Source organism: Gymnoscopelus braueri (genome assembly GCF_963280865.1).
Source record: "Gymnoscopelus braueri genome assembly, chromosome: 4".
NCBI classification, from domain to species: Eukaryota; Metazoa; Chordata; class Actinopteri; order Myctophiformes; family Myctophidae; genus Gymnoscopelus; species Gymnoscopelus braueri.
In genome coordinates, this window is record NC_137605.1 from 38,596,273 (window position 1) to 38,618,772 (window position 22,500).

The window sequence follows — 22,500 nt, forward strand, 5'->3', positions numbered from 1 at the left end:
AATTTTGAATGAAATTGTACTATTCTATATTCTATGCTTTATTTTTGCTACACTGCCTATCTTTGGGCATTCTACATAGGAGTAAGAGACACATTATTGCGCTGAATGATTGTTATATAGGCCTGGAAATTGGGCTAAATATTCTGGAAAAGTTTTGGAAATTCATTGCTAAAAATGTGTGGGGACCCTGTAACTATATGTACCATCTGGTGAGGAGGCGGGGAAAGGAGTTAACACCAGCAGACCAGACAAGACAATGAAAGATAACCTTGAATCATATGTACACCAGTGGTTCTTCTCACGCCCCCCCCCCCCCCCATAACTCTGAGAGAGTATCCATGGAACTAAATTTTAAGGGTCAATTTGGACACTCAAGTGAAGGGTCCATTTAGAACTCTTTAGAATTCTTCTGCTGTGTTATAATGACAACTGACAGGAAAGATTCAATTGTAGTAATCTGGTTTTAATCTGGTTTTATTAGAAACAGAAAGTGAGTATTTACTGGTCCCCGGGGAGGGGGACATTACTTTTCTGCATTCATCCATATGCTCAGATCGTTAAGGTGAACACATGGGGAGCTTTTCAGGGTTAAGTGTCTTGCTCAGGTAGACTGGGTCAAACCAGCGATCTTCTGATTCCCTCACAGACAGCCTTTCTACCCACTCAGCTACAGCCACCCTACAGGGTTGTGTCTGTTTTCAACGGTTAATTAGGTCTTAAGTAGGTAGTTGTGACTGTTGGCTCCGAATCTCTTGAGATGAGAAGTTTTACACTGGGTCTGTATGATTTACAATGGCTGATGACTCTGATGATAATCAGCTCAGTGCCTAAGTATGTTACTGCTCCATCAAGCTACAGGTTCGCTGTCACTTTCATCATGGCAAAAGTATGGTTCCCTTTTCAGAGAAAGCTTTGTTGTGGAAACAAGCCAGGCTTCAGTAGAGAAAGGTTTAGCTTTGGTTAATTTGAACTATAGCAGAGCATTTGATCTATGGATTTGTCAGTGTGTCAACCATAGACATTTCATTTGAAATTAGGTAAAAGATTCTCATTTATTGTATTAGTTGTTCAGTCCTTGCATGCACAGCTTGTATGTGCTACATTACACTATAGCCTCTATGGACTCCATATTCAAAAACCCTTGCTAGAAAGTTAAATAGTACAATGCAATAGCAATTTCCAATCACTGGCTGACACAAATACATAGATACAAAGCAGATGCTAGCAAGGTGAGTTAAAGATAAACAAATAGCTACATCTACATGAAGCTATAATAACAGGACTTGAGGAAAGTGCAGCATTTATAGAAATGTTGGAAATGGCTCCTGGAGGTTTTACTGTAGTCTTAGCTCACTTACAGTGCATTCTATAATGTCTGTAATTCAGGCACTGCACTGATATTGAATGATATTGAAGGCATACAACAAAAGTTTGAGAGCTTGCATAGCAGTATTTCAACTTTCAGCATTTCCCAGTAATAACATTGGAAGCAGTGACAGTGGAGGATAGGCTTCATATTTGGCTCTACAATTCATGTTCTCTAGTTACCTAATAATGGTCATTGTGTTGTCTCTGTTGTTTCGGTCTGTACATCATCTGTGACTCAGGATTTCATGACTTACAATCTAACCTCTCTGTGTGTCTCTGTTTCAGGGTTTCATCGCAATGAAGACATGAAGGCCATTGATGTTCTTCCCATCCTCAAAGAGAAAGTCGCCTTTCTTTCAGGTACAATAAGACACCTTTCATCCCACCCTGTGAAGTGACTGTGGAAACATTTTAATGGATAGAATAATTTCTTTAGCATAGCTGTATGGATGGCGCAAGGGTAAAGTGCCTGCCCACCACTGTGGAGGCTGCAGTTCGATTCCCCCGGCATTGGCAGGGCGTTCTATCGATGCAATAGCAACTCCTACAGGTTGGCTGGGGCGCTCGTTCAGCAGGGGAACATGACTGGGAGGGATTTGTGTGTTCCTCATCTGCACACATTACTCTGTCCCAGTGAAGCTCCTCACTGTCTGGTGAAAAGAAGTGGCTGGTGATTCCATGTGTATCGGAGGAGACAATTCCCAGACCAAACAGTAGGGGTTTGCAGTGATATCTGTACACATGGGGGAATTGGGTATATGAATTGGGTCAAAAAACACAAAGAAATGGAAAAAAAGCTTGTCAACTGTCAACATAACTATGTTGCTAGGATCCTGTGCTGCTTCGGTCTCAATTTTGGACATCAAAAAAGTTCCACAAACTCTGGCAATCGGCAGTGTCCTTTCATTTGTCCCAAGCAAAACAACCCTACAGTCTGAAAGCATGTAAAATGTGAAACTGTGAGATTTGGTTAAGAATGTTTCTCTCGTGGTGGCATTTGGTTCCAGGTGGTAGAGACAGACGGGGAGGTCCAGTTCTCACCTTTCCGGCACGGAGCAACCATGACAGAATACGACCCGAGGACTTACGCAGACTCATAGCTTACCTCGCTACAGTCCCCAGGTAAGGTAGTGCACCTGAATACACACACACACGCGCGCACACACACACACACACACACACGCACACGCACACGCACACGCACACGCACACGCACACACACGCAGACAGCATCACATACACGAAAATGGTTTCAAAACAAAAGATACATTTGAAAAAGGTTTACAAATGTAAAAACAAGACATGACTCAGTCATGTATACCAGCTTGCTATCTGTTTTCTCTGATTTGTCTCACAGAATCTGGCAACACTGCTAGTGGCTCCCCATTGGCTTAGACCTGTTGCTTATTTCTCTCGCAGAATCTGGCAACACTGCCATAGAGGCGAGAGGCGTGTCTAGTACCATAGCTTGGGAGTTCAGAGTATGGGAAAGTATCCCCATTGGCTTAAAGGGCAGCCAATGATGAAAAAGTGTCTATAAAGTGTCTATAAAGTGTCCTAGACTCAGTCTCTTCTTAGACCAGCGTGCTTTGCATGCTGGTAATAACTATGAAACAGCTGCACAACAAAGGACTAAGAATGTAGAACTACAGTACCTGTTACTAACTTCCAAGAGACTGGCACTTGGCTATTAGAAATAGTTACATAAACACACACACACACACACACACACACACACACATGCACACACACACACACACACACACACACACACACACACACACACACACACACACACACACACACACACACACACACACACACACACACACACACACACACACACACACACACACACACACACACACACACACACACACACACACAATCCTCAACCACTGGCATTATCCACACTACTTTCCAATCCCATCCACTTTTCCTTTATCTCAAACTGTCCCACCTGGCTTGGCCTTCAAAGGGGGGAGACTGGAATAAGGTTCCCCATATCTGAAGCGGGACCTGCCTGGGGCTATGGATTAGCGCCATGATGGTTTAATTTAGCATTCTCTGTGAAGGTTCAACCTCTCTCTTTCTCACACTCGGCACACGTTTCCATCCATCCCACACTTTTGGACAAGCCATCACCCTATGTGTGCAGGTTAGTTAGCTAAGCTTCTCTCTCTGTCTGACCACTTGTGATGGCATGCTGTTAGAGAGAGTGGGTCAGTTATGTATGTGACATAGTGTTAACCACTTTCATCCTGGCTTCCCTATTTTGGCATGATAGATGTCACTATAGATGAACATTTTGAAAATCTTTTCAAAAGATGTTTCGCTATTCATGGTGTGATGAAGTATACATTGTTGTGCTTAAGTGGCATGGAGTAAAGTATTCCCTGTCCTCTGTATAATGTTAAGCTTCAGGCTTTTCACTCTTTCACTCCTATAGCCTCCAGGCTAGAGGTTGACAGTTAGCAAAACAGTTACTAGCTTTTCGTGTTGTGTTTTGTTGTGCTTTACTCTGTTTTGTTTCAGTTTGCGAAGTTCAATTTCCCAGGCCACCCAAGCCACTCATTTTACAGATAGCTTCAGACAGACCTGTTGTGGGTCACGCTGGCTGGCTAGTTCGTTTGTAGTTTGTTGGAGGCTGTTTTGTTGTCTCTTGTATTTCACTACATGAAGGTTTTTTGTTTGTTTGTAAGGTACCTCTGTTGGTCTTGATTACGTAGTTAAATTGTCACAATGTTGAGTACACAGTCTGGTGAGTTGTGGTTGTGGAAGACCTCAAATCGTTTGATGCGTTGAGACATAGAGGTGAGGTTAAATGCCTTTGAATCTTCTCCATCAGGAAGGATAAAGAACGTCTTAAGGTGTCTGAATGTTTTTTGAGCTGAGAAGGAAAGAATCTTCTATTCTTCTATTTCCTCCCTTTTCCCCAAATTTTCTCTCATTCTCTTTCTTTCTCTGCTCTCTTTCACTTGCTCACTCTTTCTGCCACCCGCCCCCTCCCTCTTTTTCTTTTTGAATCTCTCTGCTGTTTGAATCTCTCTCTCTCTCTCTCTCTCTCTCTCTCTCTCTCTCTCTCTCTCTCTCTCTCTCTCTCTCTCTCTCTCTCTCTCTCTCTCTCTCTAGCCATTTGGCTGCCAGTGTGTTTCCAGAGAGTGAGGTCAGAGTGAGTTAGTGCAGGAGGGCCCGTGCCTGTTTCTGTCTGCTAGCTAGACACTGAGATTAAAGCCTTTAACACTGAGAAATAACCTTTTATGGACTTAAACAGCGCCACGACTCCTGGTAAGCAATGGAGGACATTTCGGTGCTTAAATGTTTAACTCTTCTTTTATTCCGCCCCAGGTGCTCTACCGAGGGGATTTGTATGCTATGGCGTATTTTCATTTGAAATTCGTTCTCTTTGCTTCTCTTCACTTGACTTTTTCTTCTCCAAAGGCTAATAGTGTTCCCCTGTTTTCTCTGATTATGCTACACAAGCAGAGATGTATTCATCATTCAGTAGCTTGAAGGGATCTCTCTTGCATCAGGCTTGTTGTTGAAACACTGAAGGTTTTCTTTTTAACCTCACTGTCAGTGAGATTTATCATTTCATATTTCCATTTGTTTATGCCTAACTAATGTTATACCTTTGTTAATATCATATCTTCCATTTGTTTACATTTCATTCAGTGTTTTCATTCCACACCATTTTCCATCTGTCCGTATATCATTTCATGTGTCCATTAGCTAAAGCTAGATTATGTGCTTAGCTTTTATTGTTGGCTGATCTCTTTGTTTATGTGTGTGTTTCAGTGAGGAGGTGGCCAGGCATGGCTTCACAGTCATCGTGGACATGCGCGGTTCTAAGTGGGACAGCATCAAACCGCTGCTGAAGATCCTCCAGGAGTCGTTTCCCTCTTGTATCCACGTCGCTCTCATCATCAAACCGGACAACTTCTGGCAGAAACAGAGGACCAACTTCGGCAGCTCCAAGTTTGAATTTGAGGTGGGTGTCAGCGCTCTATTATTGTACTTCTCATAAACAATAACACTCTCTTTTCTCATCTGCAGCATTGAACTTGTTGTGCTTGGCCCTTAGTTGTGAACAGGCAGCACGCCATTGTGGGATTCATTGGCACTAGATAACAGCATGTGTTAAATGCTAAATTCTACTACTTGACTTTATTTATAACTTGGTTTGATGTGGTTGTCACACATAGAGTAATCCATCAGATTGTCTCTCAGTGTGCCAGTCTTAGCTAGAACACTCATTTTGCGAGACCAGTAGTTTAGTGTAAAAAATGTGTTTCCAAAATAAGCGGACAGTTTAACTGTTTATGGCATGAGGGACTGACATAAAATAGGAGTGACTCTTTTGTTCATTGTTAGCACTAGTGCAATGCCTCTTCTAGGCATTGCCGTTAACCACTTAAACCTTTATAATTAGTTGACCGGGGTTCCCCCAGGGCTCTATACTATAGTAGATCCTCTACACCAAATCTCCCTGAAAATAGCCGATCTGGACGACCTGATAAATGGTTAGGTGCATACCACACACTCTGATGCCTGACAACGAGTTCCCGGTTTATTCATCAAATAAAGGCAGAAATGCATGAATACATTACTTATCAACCTACAAGCTCACAACGCTCTGCGCTGTGAGCTTGTAGATCTGCTATTTTTGCAGTGACAACACTGCAAGAACCACGGTATGGCTGTTTGCAGTATTGTGGAGAACCACAGTGTCGTGAACTGCTCATGGGACCAAGTTCACACTCGACACTGCAAGCCCTTGATGAGCAGATCTTAAGATATGCGAAAGACATAGACAGAGGGAAAGACAGAGATTCCGTGAATTCTTAGAGTGATGCTACATATTTGTCTTTTAAATTGAAGTTAGTTTATATGAGCCATTAAGGCCTAATTTAGTGGCTTTAATTGGACTGCCACTCGATGACAGTGGAAGTGTTCTGTCCCGTGTGAGCATGTGGTGCTGGTATATTTAGTACTGACCCGGTTACTATGGAAACAGGATTTATATATAGGACACCACAGAGTGTTTCTTTTCAGGAGAGAGTTGGATTAAGACTGGCCGCTTGGATCCTTGTGATGACCAATCATTTTGTACATGAGTGAGCAGTGATGGGGATCAGGGGGGTTCTCTGTTTGAGTCCCTAGGCTGTGTGGGAAAGAACTGGTAGAGGGAGATAACTGCTTTCCCCTCCCTCAGCATCCACCATTGAAATGTGCCAACTTCTCCAATGGAGCTGCTCGGTTGCAACCGACGCAAAACTGTGGGTTGACTGGGCAGCTCCCAGGTGTGAGTAATAATAACCCATTAAAACTGGGAACGCATCTGTGTAACCACTTTAACCATTATTTTATACTTTGGCAGATATACAAGCTCGGCACCGTGTGCCGCGCTACGAGCTTGTAGATCTGCTATTTTTTTTTAATCTTGAAACTTTGGGCAAATCTTTGAATATATAGTTTTTAAAGCAAACATTTTTAACTCAAATCTTTGCTTCTGGGCGATTCTACAATCTTTTTAAAGGTAAAAAAAAAACAAAAAAACATACAGTATGTTGCTATAATATCAGTGGTTCTCAAACTTTTCCATGTCAAGGACGACCCCCAAAATGATATGTATTTGGCCACAGACCCCCATCTCAAAATATTTTGTTCCAGGGAGCAAAGATTTGAGTTAAAAGATTTGCACACATTTTCACGATTTCTTCCCTAAAAAATAGCAGATCTACAAGCTCATAGCGCGGCACCCGGTGCCGCGCTATGAGCTTGTATATCTGCTATTTTTCAATAGCCAAAGAAATCTAAAATGACAGAGTATGCGTTCCCGGATTGAATGGGATAATGTATGTAGGTGTCCACTCTCTCCCTGCAAGTACTTGCCAAGCCTCTACGTGTGTATTGCTCTTATAGACAACCTGGTTCAAAAAGGGTTAAAGTTGTTGGCCGGCTCCCGTAGAAACCAGGACACAGGGACATGGTTCATCATTTTTCATCTCACTAGGATCAATTCAATATTAATTCGTAATCCAATAAGTTCAGGAAATGGATCGTCTGGTTCATATATTGAAAAAAATAAGTGTTTTAATTCCATTGTCTAATACGCCTGTTAAGAAATAATTGGGAATCAATGTTTAATCGCATCTGCCGGTTCTATTTACATTTTAATTTATTGAAGTGAAGGTTAATTGAGTCACCTCTTGAGGTGTATTGTTTGTGTGTGCTGCTGTGCTAATGTGGAACCTCAGCAAGTTCTGCTCCTGGTTCCTGGGGGGCTTAAATCCATGTGTATTCTGTCTTATTAATGATAACACAAATGTCTGGAATGTTTTTTTTTTTCCCACCCCACCCATCTAAACAGTGGACCACGGGCAACCGATGGCTTTGCACATTCCCTTCGTAATCTAGGTTTAAGGATGGAGGCCGTGGGAGATATTATTATATATTACACTATATTTTCACAACTAGAGATTTGATTGGTTTGTAACGCGATGATGGTGCTGACAATGATGATGAAGCTGATGATGATTGATGATAATGATTCTCTTATTCTCGTTCTCTGCCTCCCTCTTTCCTTCTTTCCCTCTTGTCTGTTTGTCGTCTCCGTCTCTCCACCAGACGGTGATGGTTTCTCTGGAGGGTCTGTCCAAGGTGGTGGACCCCTCACAGCTGACGGCTGACTTTGAGGGCAGCCTGGAGTACAACCATGATGAATGGATTGAGGTGGGCCTCTCTTTTTTTTAATTTAATGTCATTTTTTCCCTTTCGTTTCCTTTCTTTTCTTTTCACCTTGTTCTACATTTTTTGGAGGGTTTCTGTTTTTAGACAGTAGACGAAGCACACAGTAAAATCCTTCCATTTGGGTCAGATTTAGTTTTTAGGTAAACGAACACTGAGGATCAGTGGTGTAAAGTAACTAAGTACATTTACTTAAGTAATGTACTTAAGTACAATTTTGAGGTACTTTTACTTTACTGGAGCATTTCCAATTGTCTATACTTTTACTTCTACTCCACTACATCTCAGAGGCAAATATTGTACTTTTACTCCACTACAATTATTTGAAAACTGAAGTTACTAGTTACTACGGTATGTAGATATAAAGTATTACATTATAAAACATAGATTAACCACTTTAGCCCTGTTTTATACCTAGGCTATTTGAAAATAGCCGATCTACAAGCTCACAACGCGTCGCATCGCAACACGTTGTGAGTTTGGTGTCAAACCTTTTGGTATCAAACATATCAAACATTTTGAATTAAATTAGTAAGTAAATATTGAATTCCGGACTTTTACTTGTAACAGAGTTCGTCTACATTGCAGTATTGATACTTTTACTTAAGTAAAACATTTGAGTACTTTTTCCACCACTGCTGAGGATATCACTGTGTGCACCTATGTTCTTAAAAAAAAAACTCCACTTCTCCAGGTGCGTCTCTCCTTCGAAACCTTCGCCGGGGACGCGGCGCGGGCTCTGTCCCGCCTGGAGGAGCTCCAGGAGACCCTGTCCCAGCGGGACCTCCCGCGCGACCTGGAAGGGGCGCGGCGGCTCATGGAGGAACACGCGACGCTGAAGAAGCGAGCCACCAAGGCCTCCGTGGAGGAGCTGGACGCCCAGGGGCGGCGGCTGCTGCAGCGGCTGCAGGCGCAGACCGCCGGAGGAGGGGGGGACGGGGGCGGCTACGGCAACCGCGGCGTCGGAGCGAGCGGCGACTCCAACGACCACCACCACCACGGGTTCCACGCCGCGCACGCCGACGCCCACAACCTGGTGGCCAAAGTGACGGGCCTGTTGGACAAGCTGCACGGGACGCGCCAGCATCTGCAGCAGCTGTGGCACATGAGGAAGCTGAAGCTGGACCAGTGCTTTCAGCTGAGGCTGTTCGAACAGGATGCCGAGAAGGTGACAGAAATGTTCCTCTGGTTTTAGCTGCTCTCATTTTCTTTGGTTAAAATAAATGTTAAATAGCTCTACATTGTGATAGTACTCATTGCTATAGAGTGTTTGTTCAGTAAAAGGAGTCTCCTCGTCTCTCCAGCTCTTTATAAAACAGAAAATGCATTTTCGTTTCAGTTTCAGTTTCATTTCCAATTTTATCCAATCAGGATCGAGAACTCAATCAGGATATAGATTAAACAAGTGAAATTGGAATTGATGACACTAAGAAATGAGCAGGCAAAATTGGAACTGGAACACTATAAAAATGAAGCTTAAAAATTGGTTCTTTCTCCTGATTGGCTGAGATTTTGACACCTACCGGAAAATGTATTTTCTGTTTATTAAAGAGCTGGAGAGACGGGGAGACTCCTGTTACTGAACAAACACTCTATAGCAATGATTACTATCAGAATATAGTGCTTTGAACAAAATACTTTTTGTTTTAACCAAAAAATATCACTTACCCTACCTTTAAAGTCTGACTTAAATTTGTATGAGTAATTGGCAAAATGTACTACATTTGTTGATAAATGTACAGCATTTTACTGCACATGTTTTCTAACATGCTTGCATGCATGCATACTTAACCTAAGGCTTTGAAATTAATCTAGCATTGGATTGTTGTGCGTGTTGGCTTTTCATTTGCGGATTGCATCTCTTGCATGATAAGGCAAGTCACGTCAGATTTTATAAGGCATCGCATAAGGCAAGTTTAGATTGTGTGCGTGCGTGTGTGTGTGTGTGTGTGCGTGTGTGTGTGTGTGTGTGTGTGTGTGTGTGTGTGTGTGTGTGTGTGTGTGTGTGTGTGTGTGTGTGTGTGTGTGTGTGTGTGTGTTCCCACTGTATGTTTCTGGAGCTAGTGAATATAGTTGTAAGAACATTATCTAGCCAGAGGCAGATGGAGAGGCCTGCTGTTTGACAGTCAGTCAGATCTCTAATTATACACACACACACACACACACACACACACGCACACGCACGCACGCGCGCACGCACGCACACACACACACACACCACACACACACACACACAACACACACACACACACACACACACACACACACACACACACACACACACACACACACGCAGCGATGTCCTTTTATTGTTGTTCCTACTCATTAGACTCATTAGAGAGGGACTAGCAAAGGACTTGCCCAGGGACATGAGCACACAGATGACTGATGAGGGCTTTAAGCTAATTACAAACACCAAGCAGCCATGCTCTCTCTTCTTTTCACTGCTGTGTGAGAGAAGGGGATTTCAGGGGATTCAACATACTTTCAAATATGAATTTTCAACCACCAAGTGTTCACAGGCCCCCGTTTAAAGCTGCAATCCATAACTTTTAATCCATAATCTGTGGTGGCTTGAGGTAGTCTCCTAAATGTAGATTCCTTGGACGGTTATAGTTAAAGGACCACTAGGGTTGATATTGACAAGACATATTGCATGAAGCTCAAAGTGTAATATCTCCCCTGAACAGATGGGATGTCTGTCTCCTCTCAACGGTAGAAATGTTGGCGCTTGTGCGGGAGACCTGCACGGATCTTACGGATAGCAGCTTTAAAAAAAATGTGTAGTAACAGCTGTGTTTTCATCCACTTTCCCAGTAAGCTGTATGTGGCTTTTAATGGCAGCCTGGAGGATGAGTAAAAGCAACAAAACCCTACCTTGACACACATGGAATTCATTTCCTTTGTCATTTGTCACTAATCAATATGGCCGCATGCCGGAGAAAGTTAATTGCTAGTTCTATAGTCACATGGGCTAATCCTATTCAACTGGATAACTTATAAGGTAAACCTATATAACGTATATAAATTCAGTGCCCTGACCATCATATCAAGTACTGGGAAACATCAAATCTTTTATAATAAAACAAGAAAAAAAAAAGAAAAACCTGAAGCAATGGTTGATGGTAGCGTTTTAGCAGTGTTCATCTCTACACAGTAAAATAATTGTGTTAATTTATCCATTCGTAACTCCCAGAGTGTACAAATGGATCAAAATGAGAGGTTACATTTGTACACTCTCAGAGTTAAATTAACACTCTTTTTACAGAGTATTATATCTGGAAGTGAAATATCTGCATTACTTCGATAATGTACTGTAGTCTTCAATCCCTGAAGATAAACACTGCTATACATTCATCTGAAAGTGGTTTGGTACTCACTGCATCTACAGATAATGTTTGTCTTTAACAGAAGCTAGAGTCATTTGTCTTTTTTTGTTTGTTTCAATTTTGCATTGTGCTACTGCATAGATTGATGCAATATCTAATTTCACTGGAACCTAACAACACTCCTGGGGGCTGAACATCTGGCTGACTGTGTGTGGGATGCTTTTTCTGCGGTGTTGTGGGTACTGTAGGCTATTAACTGTCTTCCTAAACCTGTCATTCTCTCTCTCTCTCTCTCTCTCTCTCTCTCTCTCTCTCTCTCTCTCTCTCTCTCTCTCTCTCTCTCTCTGGGTGGCCGTGTGTAGCTGCTATACGTTCCCATTCTAATGCTTGTACATTCTCCCACTGATCTGTTTTGTAGATGTTTGACTGGATCATGCACAACAAGGGGCTTTTCCTGACCAGCTACACGGAGATCGGAGGGAACCACCAGCACGCCACGGAGCTGCAGACCCAGCACAACCACTTCGCTATGAACTGCATGGTGGGACACCGTCTCTTTATTAACGTCGCCCTTACAATGCTGACCTGCTGTGTGTTTACCCTTTTGGTTTATTCAGTTCGTTGTTCGCCGCTGCGTATCGAATCACTTTCTCCTCCGCTTTCTCCTCCGCCCTGTCCTGCTCGGTCATGATGCTGCTGTGTCTCTCTGAGCCGTTATGCCCCGTAACTGACCCATATCGCCGCCCTGCTCCTGTCATCGCTTTGCAGCAGCCTCCTCGTGGGTTCCACACTGCACCATGTGTTTTTTTTTCGTGCTGCTCTGCCCCCTATAGGCCAGCCCAGAACCCTGGCATTATTATATTACCTCAACTTTCTGTTCTGCAATATTATCGCCCTTAGTTAGCCCCGATCTGCCCTCAGTGCTTTGCCAAGTTTCGGCCGTGGACTTTTGCACACCTATACACTGTAAAATCAAATGAGTCCAAATTTGGACTCATTTGGACTCACAAATGGGTAAAGGCTCCATTTGTACACTCTCATTTAACCCATTAAGACCGGGAAAGCATCTGTCATTTTAGATTTTAACCACTTTAACCATTATTTTATGCTTTGGGCTATTCAAAAATAGCAGATATACAAGCTCATAGCGCTATGAGCTTGTATATCTGCTATTTTTGGGAAAATCTTGAAAATGTGTGCAAGTCTTTGAATATATATTTTTCAAAGCGAACATTATTTTGTAACTCAAATCTTTGCTTCTGGGGGTCCCTGGAACTAAATATTTTGAGATGGGGGTCCAAATACATACAAAAAGTTTGAGAGCCACTGATATTAGAGCAACAGAAGTGTTTCAGAAAGCTGTTAGGATTTGATTTAGAAGACATTTGTAGAATCGGCCTCAGGTCTAAATGGGTTAACTGTATATGTGACACACTCTGCTAACCCCTCGATCAACACTCCCAACACTGCGGTTGTGTCTGTCACCCTGCCACCATGCACACGCGGCCCCCTCGCTCCCCTCCCGTCCCGTCGTATCTCATCTCATCACCTGCAGCCTTACCCCTCCACGCTCTTTTTCAACTTCCTCAATGCTTTTCCCAGAGAGCCTTTGGGCTCTTCTCTCTTCCCCTTCTTTATAAGCTATAATATAAAATATTTAAAAAAAAACGAATATCACAAATGCCTGAATGCCCCTTCTGCTCTTCATAGGCTATAAAAAAAAACGAATATTGCAAATGCCTAATATTGTAAATACCTTGAACAACAGGGGCATTGTTTTTTCATGGGATTAACCCATTAAGACCTGAAGCCGATTCTACAAAATGTCTCCTAAATCCCAACAGTATTCTGAAAAACGTATGTTTCTATATCAGTGGTGCTCAATCTTTTTCATGTCAAGGACCCCCAGAAGCAAAGATTTGAGTTAAAAAATGTCCGCTTTATATATAAAAATATATACGGTATATTAAAAGATTTGCACACATTTTCAAAAAAATTAAAAAATTGCAGATTTGTAGGTCTTATGAGCTTGCTTTTTAGGTCAAATAAAAAAATGACGCAGATGCTTCTCCCGGTCTTAAAGGGTTAATTAAACTGCAAATATATTTTTTACAACTGCTGTACATTCACACAACACAAATATTACTCTGCAATAAAGCAACATCATTTTTATTTGGAACGAGGTCTGTTTTTCTGAGCTTCCACGCTGTGAATAAAGGCATCAACCTGTATGAATGATGCATCAACTATATAAATCCAGCGAGTATTTGACATTTTCATATTCTTCATTCACGATGCCCCTGTTTTGTGTGAAGACCTTTAGCAGTAACATCAGTACAGTTACATCTTTAGATGTGAGTACCATGCACTTACATTGCATGTTGCACATTGCACTTGCATGTTTCCATGATGTGCTGAATGTCTACTCAATCCAATGTCCGATTGTCACAGGCCAATACAGCATACTACTTAAAGGGATAGTTCACCCAAAAACAAAAATCGATTAGTCACCCTATGGAGACTTGAATTCATGGATATATTTTAGTTTTGTCGCATTCCTAAGCCAATAATTTGATGACCGGCAGCGGTTCCGTTAGGAGACACAAAGACTCTCCTTTGTGTCTCTTACCGGAACCGCTGCCTACCGGTCCGCTGGTCATAAAATGATTGGCTTAGGAATGCGACAAAAATCCATGAATTCAAGTCTCCATGGGGGGACTAATCGATAGAAAATAAGTAATTTTGTGGGTGAACTATCCCTTTAATACATACATAACAGCCCTGATGTGATAAATACATCTTAAAAAAGTGTTTGCAAACACGGTTTGTTGACCCTGGGATGACACCTATCAACACTCCCTCCAGTGTCTCTGTCTGTCCTTTCCGTCACCCTGTGCTGCTGCTTTGCCACCTCCCATTTCATCTCTGGGGGCCACGTGACCTGGCAGGGGAAAATGAGGCCGCTGTGTGCCCACAGTGAGCCAGCCAGCCAGCATAGGCCTACAGGAAGTGTGTATGATGGCACCTGTGCTGGTGGGGGCTGGGCTTTTGGTGTTTATTTTTGGATTTCACTGACTTTTCATTTATCATCTTGATCTGAGTATATCTTTGTGACAAGAGTCTCTGTTTGTTGTTGTTTTTTTCTTTCTTCCTTTCCTTATACTTTCTCCTCCCTCCCATGTTTTCCTTCCTTGTTGAGGTCTTTAACCCATTTAGACCGGAAACGCATCTGTGTCATTTTAGATTTCTTTGGCTATTCAAAAATAGCAGATATACTGTACAAGCTCATAAGTGCCGCGCTACGAGCTTGTAGATCTGCTATTTCTGAAAAATCGTGATTTTTTTTTTAAATCTTTGAAATATATGTTTTTTTTTAACATTTGTAACTCAAATCTTTGCTTCTGGGGGTCCCTGGAACAAAATATTTTGAGATGTGGGTCCGCGACCAAATACATGTAATTTTGGGAGGTCCTTGACATGGAAAAGTTTGAGAACCACTGACAGCAAGATTTAGAAGACATTTTGTAGGATGGGTCTCAGGTCTTAATGGGTTAATTACAGCACTAGGAACAGCGGCGCTAGCTAGCTACAACGTTCAGTATAGCCTGCGTCTCGTGCGCTAGCCGCTATAACCTCACGAACCTCCGCCGGCGCTTGAAATAGTACAGTGGCCGGGGTCAAACGGTCACTCACACCGCATAGTCCCACCACAGGCATAATTGTTCATGACTAGCTGCCATCACCCCATTGATGGACCTTGTGATAACGGCACGCCCGTGACATATTAAGAGTGTTAACAGCTGAGGAATTTTCACTACGGTGGAAAAAATAGACCTCTTCATTATTTGACTGTGAAGAATGCCGTCTCTGAAGAGAGACACATTTGCAGCTTAAACCCAGTTTATCACACTTGCCCTTGATTTGTGGCTAAGACGTTCCCTTCTCCTGGCATTTCCTTGTTGTAAATAATGCTTTGATCCTGATAGAACAAGTTGAGTTGAAGTATGAAAAAGGGATGTATTGGACCACAGGGGTGTGCTGTACGTGTCTCTGTTTGGGCAACCAATGAGACGATTGTAACTCGGTACCCTGTCACCCCTGGACAAAGGGGACAGGATAGGCCACCGCCTTTAGCTACTGTTAGTTGTATCAGCTTTTGGGGACGTCGAGGGACCACTAATCCCTGAGCCAACAGTGGTGTAAAATAGAGAGAGGGGGCACAGTGTGAACACACACACACACACACACACGCACACACGCACGCACACACACGCACACACACACACACACACACACACACACACACACACACACACACACACACACACACACACACACACACACACACACACACACACACACACACACACACACACACACACACACGAAAACACAGAGTTGGGTATACAGAGGGGACGGCTGCTCCCTCCGCCCATTCTTCCACAGGATACGCTGTTTCCCCTTCCTGTTGCCTGCATGACTGGCTGGAAATACATAGTGTCAGGCTCATGACAATGTTTTTGCTAGCTGGACAGCGTGTTTACATGGTGGATGTCGGGTGGAGTCGGGTTGCATGTGTGTGTGTGTATGTGGTGGCATGTGTGTGGGAGGGTGAGAGTGTGTCTACACAGATGGTGTATGTTCTTTGATGTCACCATATGCAACATCAGTAGAGGGTATCTTATCGTGGTAGTATAAACGTGCTCTTTTTTTTCTCTGTATTTCATTAATATGCAAAATTCTGCTGAGGGGTCGAAGATGGGGTTGAAATCGGAGAACGGTGTCGGTGACTTTGTTTGATTATGTAATTGATAAGTTGCTATGCATAATTCAAAAGATGGAGTCGTTTGGGTGTTATGCCCCCTAGAGGAAGCACTCTGGAACTGCATTTTGTAACTCAAGAGTTGCCCTTAACAAGATTCAATTAGTTTAGTCCTTTAGTACATTTGAGAATCATCCACATAGTGTAGGAATGAGTCAAGCTTTCAACAAAGTGCACAACTGTTTTTCATTCCTCCCTAGACCCCTAGAGGACGCATTGTAATAGTGCTAGTTTTAGAGGAGGTAGAACAGGAGGCTGTACTTTGTGAATGTGTAGATTGTGATGGTCCGTTGCAGTGTGCTGCAGCATATAGAGAGGCTTTCATGTTGTAATGTGATCCTACAGTGAATGGTGTAGAGGTCTTTTCTTGGTATCTGTTTCCACTCTGGAGTTCAAGCTCTCTCTCTCTCTCTCTCTCTCTCTCTCTCTCTCTCTCTCTCTCTCTCTCTCTCTCTCTCTCTCTCTCTCTCTCTCTCTCTCTCTCTCTCTCTCTCTCTCTCTCTTCATCAGTTTTAGATTAAACATGTACCACCTAGAATGTTCTCACAGGAGGAAGTCATAGTAGCCTCTGCTATTTATTCTAATTCATAATGTGCCACAGATGGAGGAGAAGCTTTCAGACCCAGAACAGGATAGGAGGTCAGCCCTGCTTCTGCCCCTGCCCTGTGTGTGTGTGTGTGTGTGTGTGTGTGTGTGTGTGTGTGTGTGTGTGTGTGTGTGTGTGTGTGTGTGTGTGTGTGTGTGTGTGTGTGTGTGTGTGTGTGTGTGTGTGTGTCGTATAACATACCGTGCCCACCGCTGTTTATTTGAGAGAAATTGGACTCACTGACTGCCTTTCCAAGTGAGACATAACAAAATATAAAATATGGCATATTATATTTCGTTGTGTCTAACGTGGATGAAAACATTGATGTATTGAAAATATAAGCAATGGTGTTCAAGTAGTTAGAAAAGTCAACACTGAATGTTTGGATTAAGGTTTAGGTTTAAATCCAACAAACATGATCTGGGGCCTGGGGTCTCACTGTGTAATGTTCCTAGGAACACTTTCATTACTACAGGTCGCTAGAACAACCTAGCAAAAAAAAGCCCACCACTTCTGCAGACCTGTAGCTAGTGTACTGTAAGCTTAGCATCCCATCTTCATGTGGACACACCAACAAAGAGCCATAATGGGCTCCTGGAGCGCAGTAATTGAATAGAATAATAACAGGCTGTTAACACAGTCATTAATTAGTGTTTGCTGATCCGTGGCTATCTACACAAAACAGCTTGGAGTCCATATATAAAACGACTGAAACACAGAGAGGGGAATGGGTTTGTTTCTATTATTCGGGGGTGTGCCTTCCCCAACAAGCAGAATGACTATTTAATGTCCATTTTTGTGCGTGTGTGTGTGTGTGTGTGTGTGTGTGTGTGTGTGTGTGTGTGTGTGCGAGGCAGTCGTAAAGCGACAGAGAGATGGAGCCGGCCATTAGCTTTTATCGATCTCTAAAATCTCTCAACCTTTCGTGTCTTTGTAAAACATAAGCCTGTCATCTGAATGTTGAGCCTTTTGGCGTGAAATTGATGCTTCACCAGCGCGTTTCACAGTTTTAGTGCTCCTTCAGCAGCCGTTGCTTCTAGATTTCGGTGCTCTTCGGCAATAGTTGAGTGTTCTTTCACTTTCTCCCAGCCGTCTGGTGCCCCTCCCAAGGTTGGTGCCCTGTGCTGCAGCACCTTAAGCCCTTCCATTAAGCCGGCACTGCACACTACTGAACAGTTTTATTGGTCTGTAAAGCCTGCTGTACGTATGTTCTGTATTTTTCTTTTTAAACAATCCACCAAATGAGTGGAAATAGCAGCACTTACTTGATTGTAGCTGATCAGGCAATTAGAGGAAACACACCTGTTCTGTATTTTCACCTATAAGCTCTTGGTGAGTACTTGTACTGTTATGTAAACATCAGAATCATATGGCAGCAATTTTGCTCGTACCTCATACCCGGGGGTGATGGGAAACCCGCACCACATCGAACTATGACGTCAGTTTGGTCCCAGGCTATATAGCCCCTGGCTGCATCTCTATCAACCATTCCTTAACGCCTTGGTTCTCAAAGTGGGGTCCTTGAGGGAGTTTCAGGGGGTCCCCAGCTAAATGATGGATAGTTTGGAACCAAATGGACCCTTATGGGTCTGTAACTCTGAGAGTGTGCAAATGGAACCAAATGGACCCGTTAGGGTCCATTTGGTTCCATTTGCACACTCTCAGAGTTAAATTAACATTGATTTTACAATATAAATTGGAGTCCCAGAGATATAAATGCCATTAAATGTTGGTCCGTAGCCCAATGCATGTCAAAGTGGGGGTCCTTGAAATTAAAATGGTTGAAAATCACTGCTAGAGCCGTAAAAATCTTCTCTTATGGGGGTCCCTGGCATATCTTTTCAAATGGGGGTCCGCGGGCTAATAAGTGTCAACTTGGGGGTCCTTGACATGAAAAAGTTTGAGAACCACTGCCTTAACGTGTACATTGTACCTACCTGTCTTTGTCCCATACAGAATGTGTATGTGAACATCAACCGCATCATGTCAGTGGGGAACCGCCTGTTGGAGTCCGGGCACTACGCCTCTCAGCAGATCCAGCAGATCTCAGGTCAGCTGGAGGCGGAGTGGAAGGCCTTTGCTGCAGCGCTGGATGAGCGAAGCACACTGCTGGAGATGTCCGCCACCTTCCACCAGAAAGCAGACCAGGTACTGTGCACAGAACTCTTGTCTTGACTTGAGTACATGTACTCAAGTACTGTACTTAAGTAAACACACACCACTGGAGATTTGAAGCAGTAAAGAAATGAAATAAATAAATTGTCATCATGTAGTCAACCTCATTGGTCTGTCAGCTTTACTCATTCACTGCCACAATTGCTGGCCGCGTTTGCCCACTGCCAGAGATTTTTCATTGAAAAAAAAAAGTACTCAGGAGCCGAGATACAGAATTTTTAAGTTAAAAAGGAAGTGGATGGGAGTCTAGATCTTCGAAAAATCATACATCGTATATATATTTTCTTTTTTTGAAAAAAATAAAATACGTTTTTTACATCAGTGGCAGCATTGGTAAACGGGAATAATTACGTTTATTACGTCAGTGGCAGTGTGGCATGATAAAGTGCTTTGGGGTTGCAAATGAAACCTGTGTCTATTATGAATTAGCACTTGAATAATCTTAGACACTGCACCTGTCCGATAAATTCTGGATGACTACTTTGTTCTTATTTCATTTATATGTGGATGATGTTTAATGCTAGATGTACTGGAATGCAAATGTATGCTTCCCAACTGTTTTGCACAGAAGGAGTGAGTAACAAACAGAGAGAGATATATAAAAGAGAGAGGGAGAAAGACAGAAGGTGATAGAGAGGGAAAGAGACAGAGAGCGATAGAGATGGAGAGAGGGGTATCCAGACTGACTGAGCACCAAGCAAGCAATTCAAGCCATCTGCCTTTTGTATATTATATGTGATCCATATTTGCAGGCAGGCCTAGAGACCTAGGTTTTGTTTCTCACTAGGTTTGACCACAAACAGTCTCCGCTTGATGCTTTATCAACACTGTTTGTCTGTTTGAGTTAGGCTTACTGGTAATGCTCAGGTAAATACAGACTGATGGGCCATTCTGTTGACTAACGCACGCACACACGCACGCACGCACGCACGCACGCACGCACGCACGCACGCACGCACGCACGCACGCACGCACGCACGCACGCACGCACGCACGCACGCACGCACGCACGCACGCACGCACGCACGCACGCACGCACGCACGCACGCACGCACGCACGCACGCACGCACGCACGCACGCACGCACGCACGCACGCACTTCTGCTCTTCTGCTCCTCCTGTTCTTCCCATTGGAGAATAATCACTTGCTTTTTAAAATATTATTTCTTCCAAAGTGCTACGAAGAACTCTCTGCTCTACTTTTAGACCCCCCCCTCCCTTATAGCTCTGTGCAGCATTCTCTCTCTCCCTCTCTCTCCCTCTCATTCTCTCCCTCTCATTCTCTCCCTATCATTCTCTCCCTCATATTCTCTCCCTCTCCCTCCCTCATATTCTCTGTGCTCTTTGTAGTTGAACTCCATGGAGCCACTGCAGTGACACAGGGGAGATGACCTGTTTTATATAGAGAACCTGGAGATGAGTGTGCTAGTTTGGGACATAAAACAACATAATCAACAAAAGTACTGTCTATGGTCCAGTTGCTATGATGATGGAGATGTTTCCTCAGGGCAAATGGGTGGGGGAAAGAAAGCAAGAAACTGTAGAGCTTTGAAATGAGACCAGAACTGCTCTGGTGGTCATGTAAACGCTGTCCAAATCACATCCCACTGTAGGCCCGTTTCAGGCTGTAAACAATAACACCACTGTTCGGACACTCCAACTTTTGTGAACTTCCGTTGCCCCGGGAAATGAGACAAACTAACAGGGAAGCAGCTGTTAGTTAGCCAACTCGCTAGCCTGCAACTTGTCCATGATATTTCTGATGTATTATTATTATTGATTTAACCCATTAAGACCTGGAACGCATCTGTGTCACTTTTTGATTTGAGCTAAAAAGCATTATTTTACTCTTTTGGCTATTCAAAAATAGCAGATCTACAAGCTCATAGCGCGGCACCGAGTGCCGCGCTACGAGCTTGTAGATCTGCTATTTTTGAGATATCGTGAAAATGTGTGCAAATCTTGGACTATATATTGTTTTAAAGTGAACATTTTTAACTCAAATCTTTGCTTCTGGGGGGTCCCAAAACATTTTGAGATGGGGGTCGGCGGCCAAATACATATAATTTCGGGGGTCCTTGACATGAAAAAGTTTGAGAACCACTGATATGGAAACATACGCTTTTCAGAATACTGTTGGGATTTAGAAGACATTTGTAGAATCGGCTTCGGGTCTTAAAGGGTTAAATGAGTGGTGTAATAGCTGAGGGACAGGATGTTGGTTTTCACACATCTCCCACCGATAATACTGTATAATGTTTAAACGTCTATATGTTTCTACGCCCGCTATTTATTCCTAATTATAGCGTACCAGCAACATAACTGAAAGGGTGTGTGTGTGTGTGTGTGTGTGTGTGTGTGTGTGTGTGTGTGTGTGTGTGTGTGTGTGTGTTTGTGTTTGTCTGGGCTTTTGTGTGTGTGGGTGTGCGCATGCATCTCTCTCCGCAGTACATGAGTAACGTGGAGCCGTGGTGTAAGGCGTGCGGTGAGGGAGAGCTGCCTTCTGAGCTGCAGGACCTGGAAGACACCATCCACCATCACCAGGGGGTGTATGAACACATCACCACTGCATATTCCGAGGTCAGTTTTACCACTTAAATCCTATGTACGGCGAAGAGCCAATCTACAAGCTCACAAGATATGGATTCATGCGTAGATTATGTTCACATTTTCTACAAAAACGTCCCAGTGCCTATAAAGGGGCCGTCAGATTTATGAATAATTAAAATCCAAAGTTCACTTTTACTAACTAACCAGGATTGTCCTACAATCCATCTACCCTGACGTTCTCCCGCCCATCGATCCATCCATCAATTGATCAATCGATTGATTGATCAATTGATCAATCAATTTGTAATTTGTAATTTGCATTTTTTTTTTTGCCTTTTATCTATTTCTCTCCTAATAAAGTTGTTTACTTTTATTTGTCTGGTAAAGCGACTTTGGGTACTGTGAAAAGCGCTATATAAGTGTGATGTATTATTATTATTATTATTATATTTGATCAATCATGCAATCATACAATCATGCAATCATGCAAATAACCCACACTTCACCCTAAACAGGTAAGCCAGGACGGCAAGTCCCTATTGGACAAGCTGCAGCGACCCCTGACGCCGGGCAGTGCTGACTCACTGACGGCATCGGCCAACTACTCCAAGGCCGTGCACCACGTGCTGGACATCATCCACGAGGTGCTGCATCACCAGAGGCAGCTGGAGAACATCTGGCAGCATCGCAAGGTCCGCCTGCATCAGCGCCTGCAGCTCTGTGTGTTTCAGCAGGATGTACAGCAGGTAGATGACACACGCACACATGCACGCGCGAGCGCACACACACACACACACACACACACACACACACACACACACACACACACACACACACACACACACACACACACACACACACACACACACACACACACACACACACACACACACACACACACACACACATACACAGTTCAC

At 43.3% G+C, this 22,500-nt stretch overlaps 1 protein-coding gene across 3 annotated transcripts in view; it reads left to right on the top strand.

Annotated features, from left to right (window-relative positions):
* Nucleotides 1-22,500, top strand: part of triob (trio Rho guanine nucleotide exchange factor b) — a 171,119-nt gene that overhangs the window by 63,395 nt on the left and 85,224 nt on the right. For all 3 annotated transcript variants that reach the window (XM_080426596.1, XM_080426598.1, XM_080426597.1), the window contains 9 exons: nt 1,654-1,728; nt 2,376-2,490; nt 5,167-5,359; nt 7,999-8,103; nt 8,813-9,286; nt 11,866-11,988; nt 18,812-19,003; nt 21,479-21,610; nt 22,096-22,326. In XM_080426596.1, the coding sequence (XP_080282722.1) occupies nt 1,654-1,728; nt 2,376-2,490; nt 5,167-5,359; nt 7,999-8,103; nt 8,813-9,286; nt 11,866-11,988; nt 18,812-19,003; nt 21,479-21,610; nt 22,096-22,326 (1,640 nt within the window). The remainder of the gene's footprint in view (nt 1-1,653; nt 1,729-2,375; nt 2,491-5,166; nt 5,360-7,998; nt 8,104-8,812; nt 9,287-11,865; nt 11,989-18,811; nt 19,004-21,478; nt 21,611-22,095; nt 22,327-22,500) is intronic.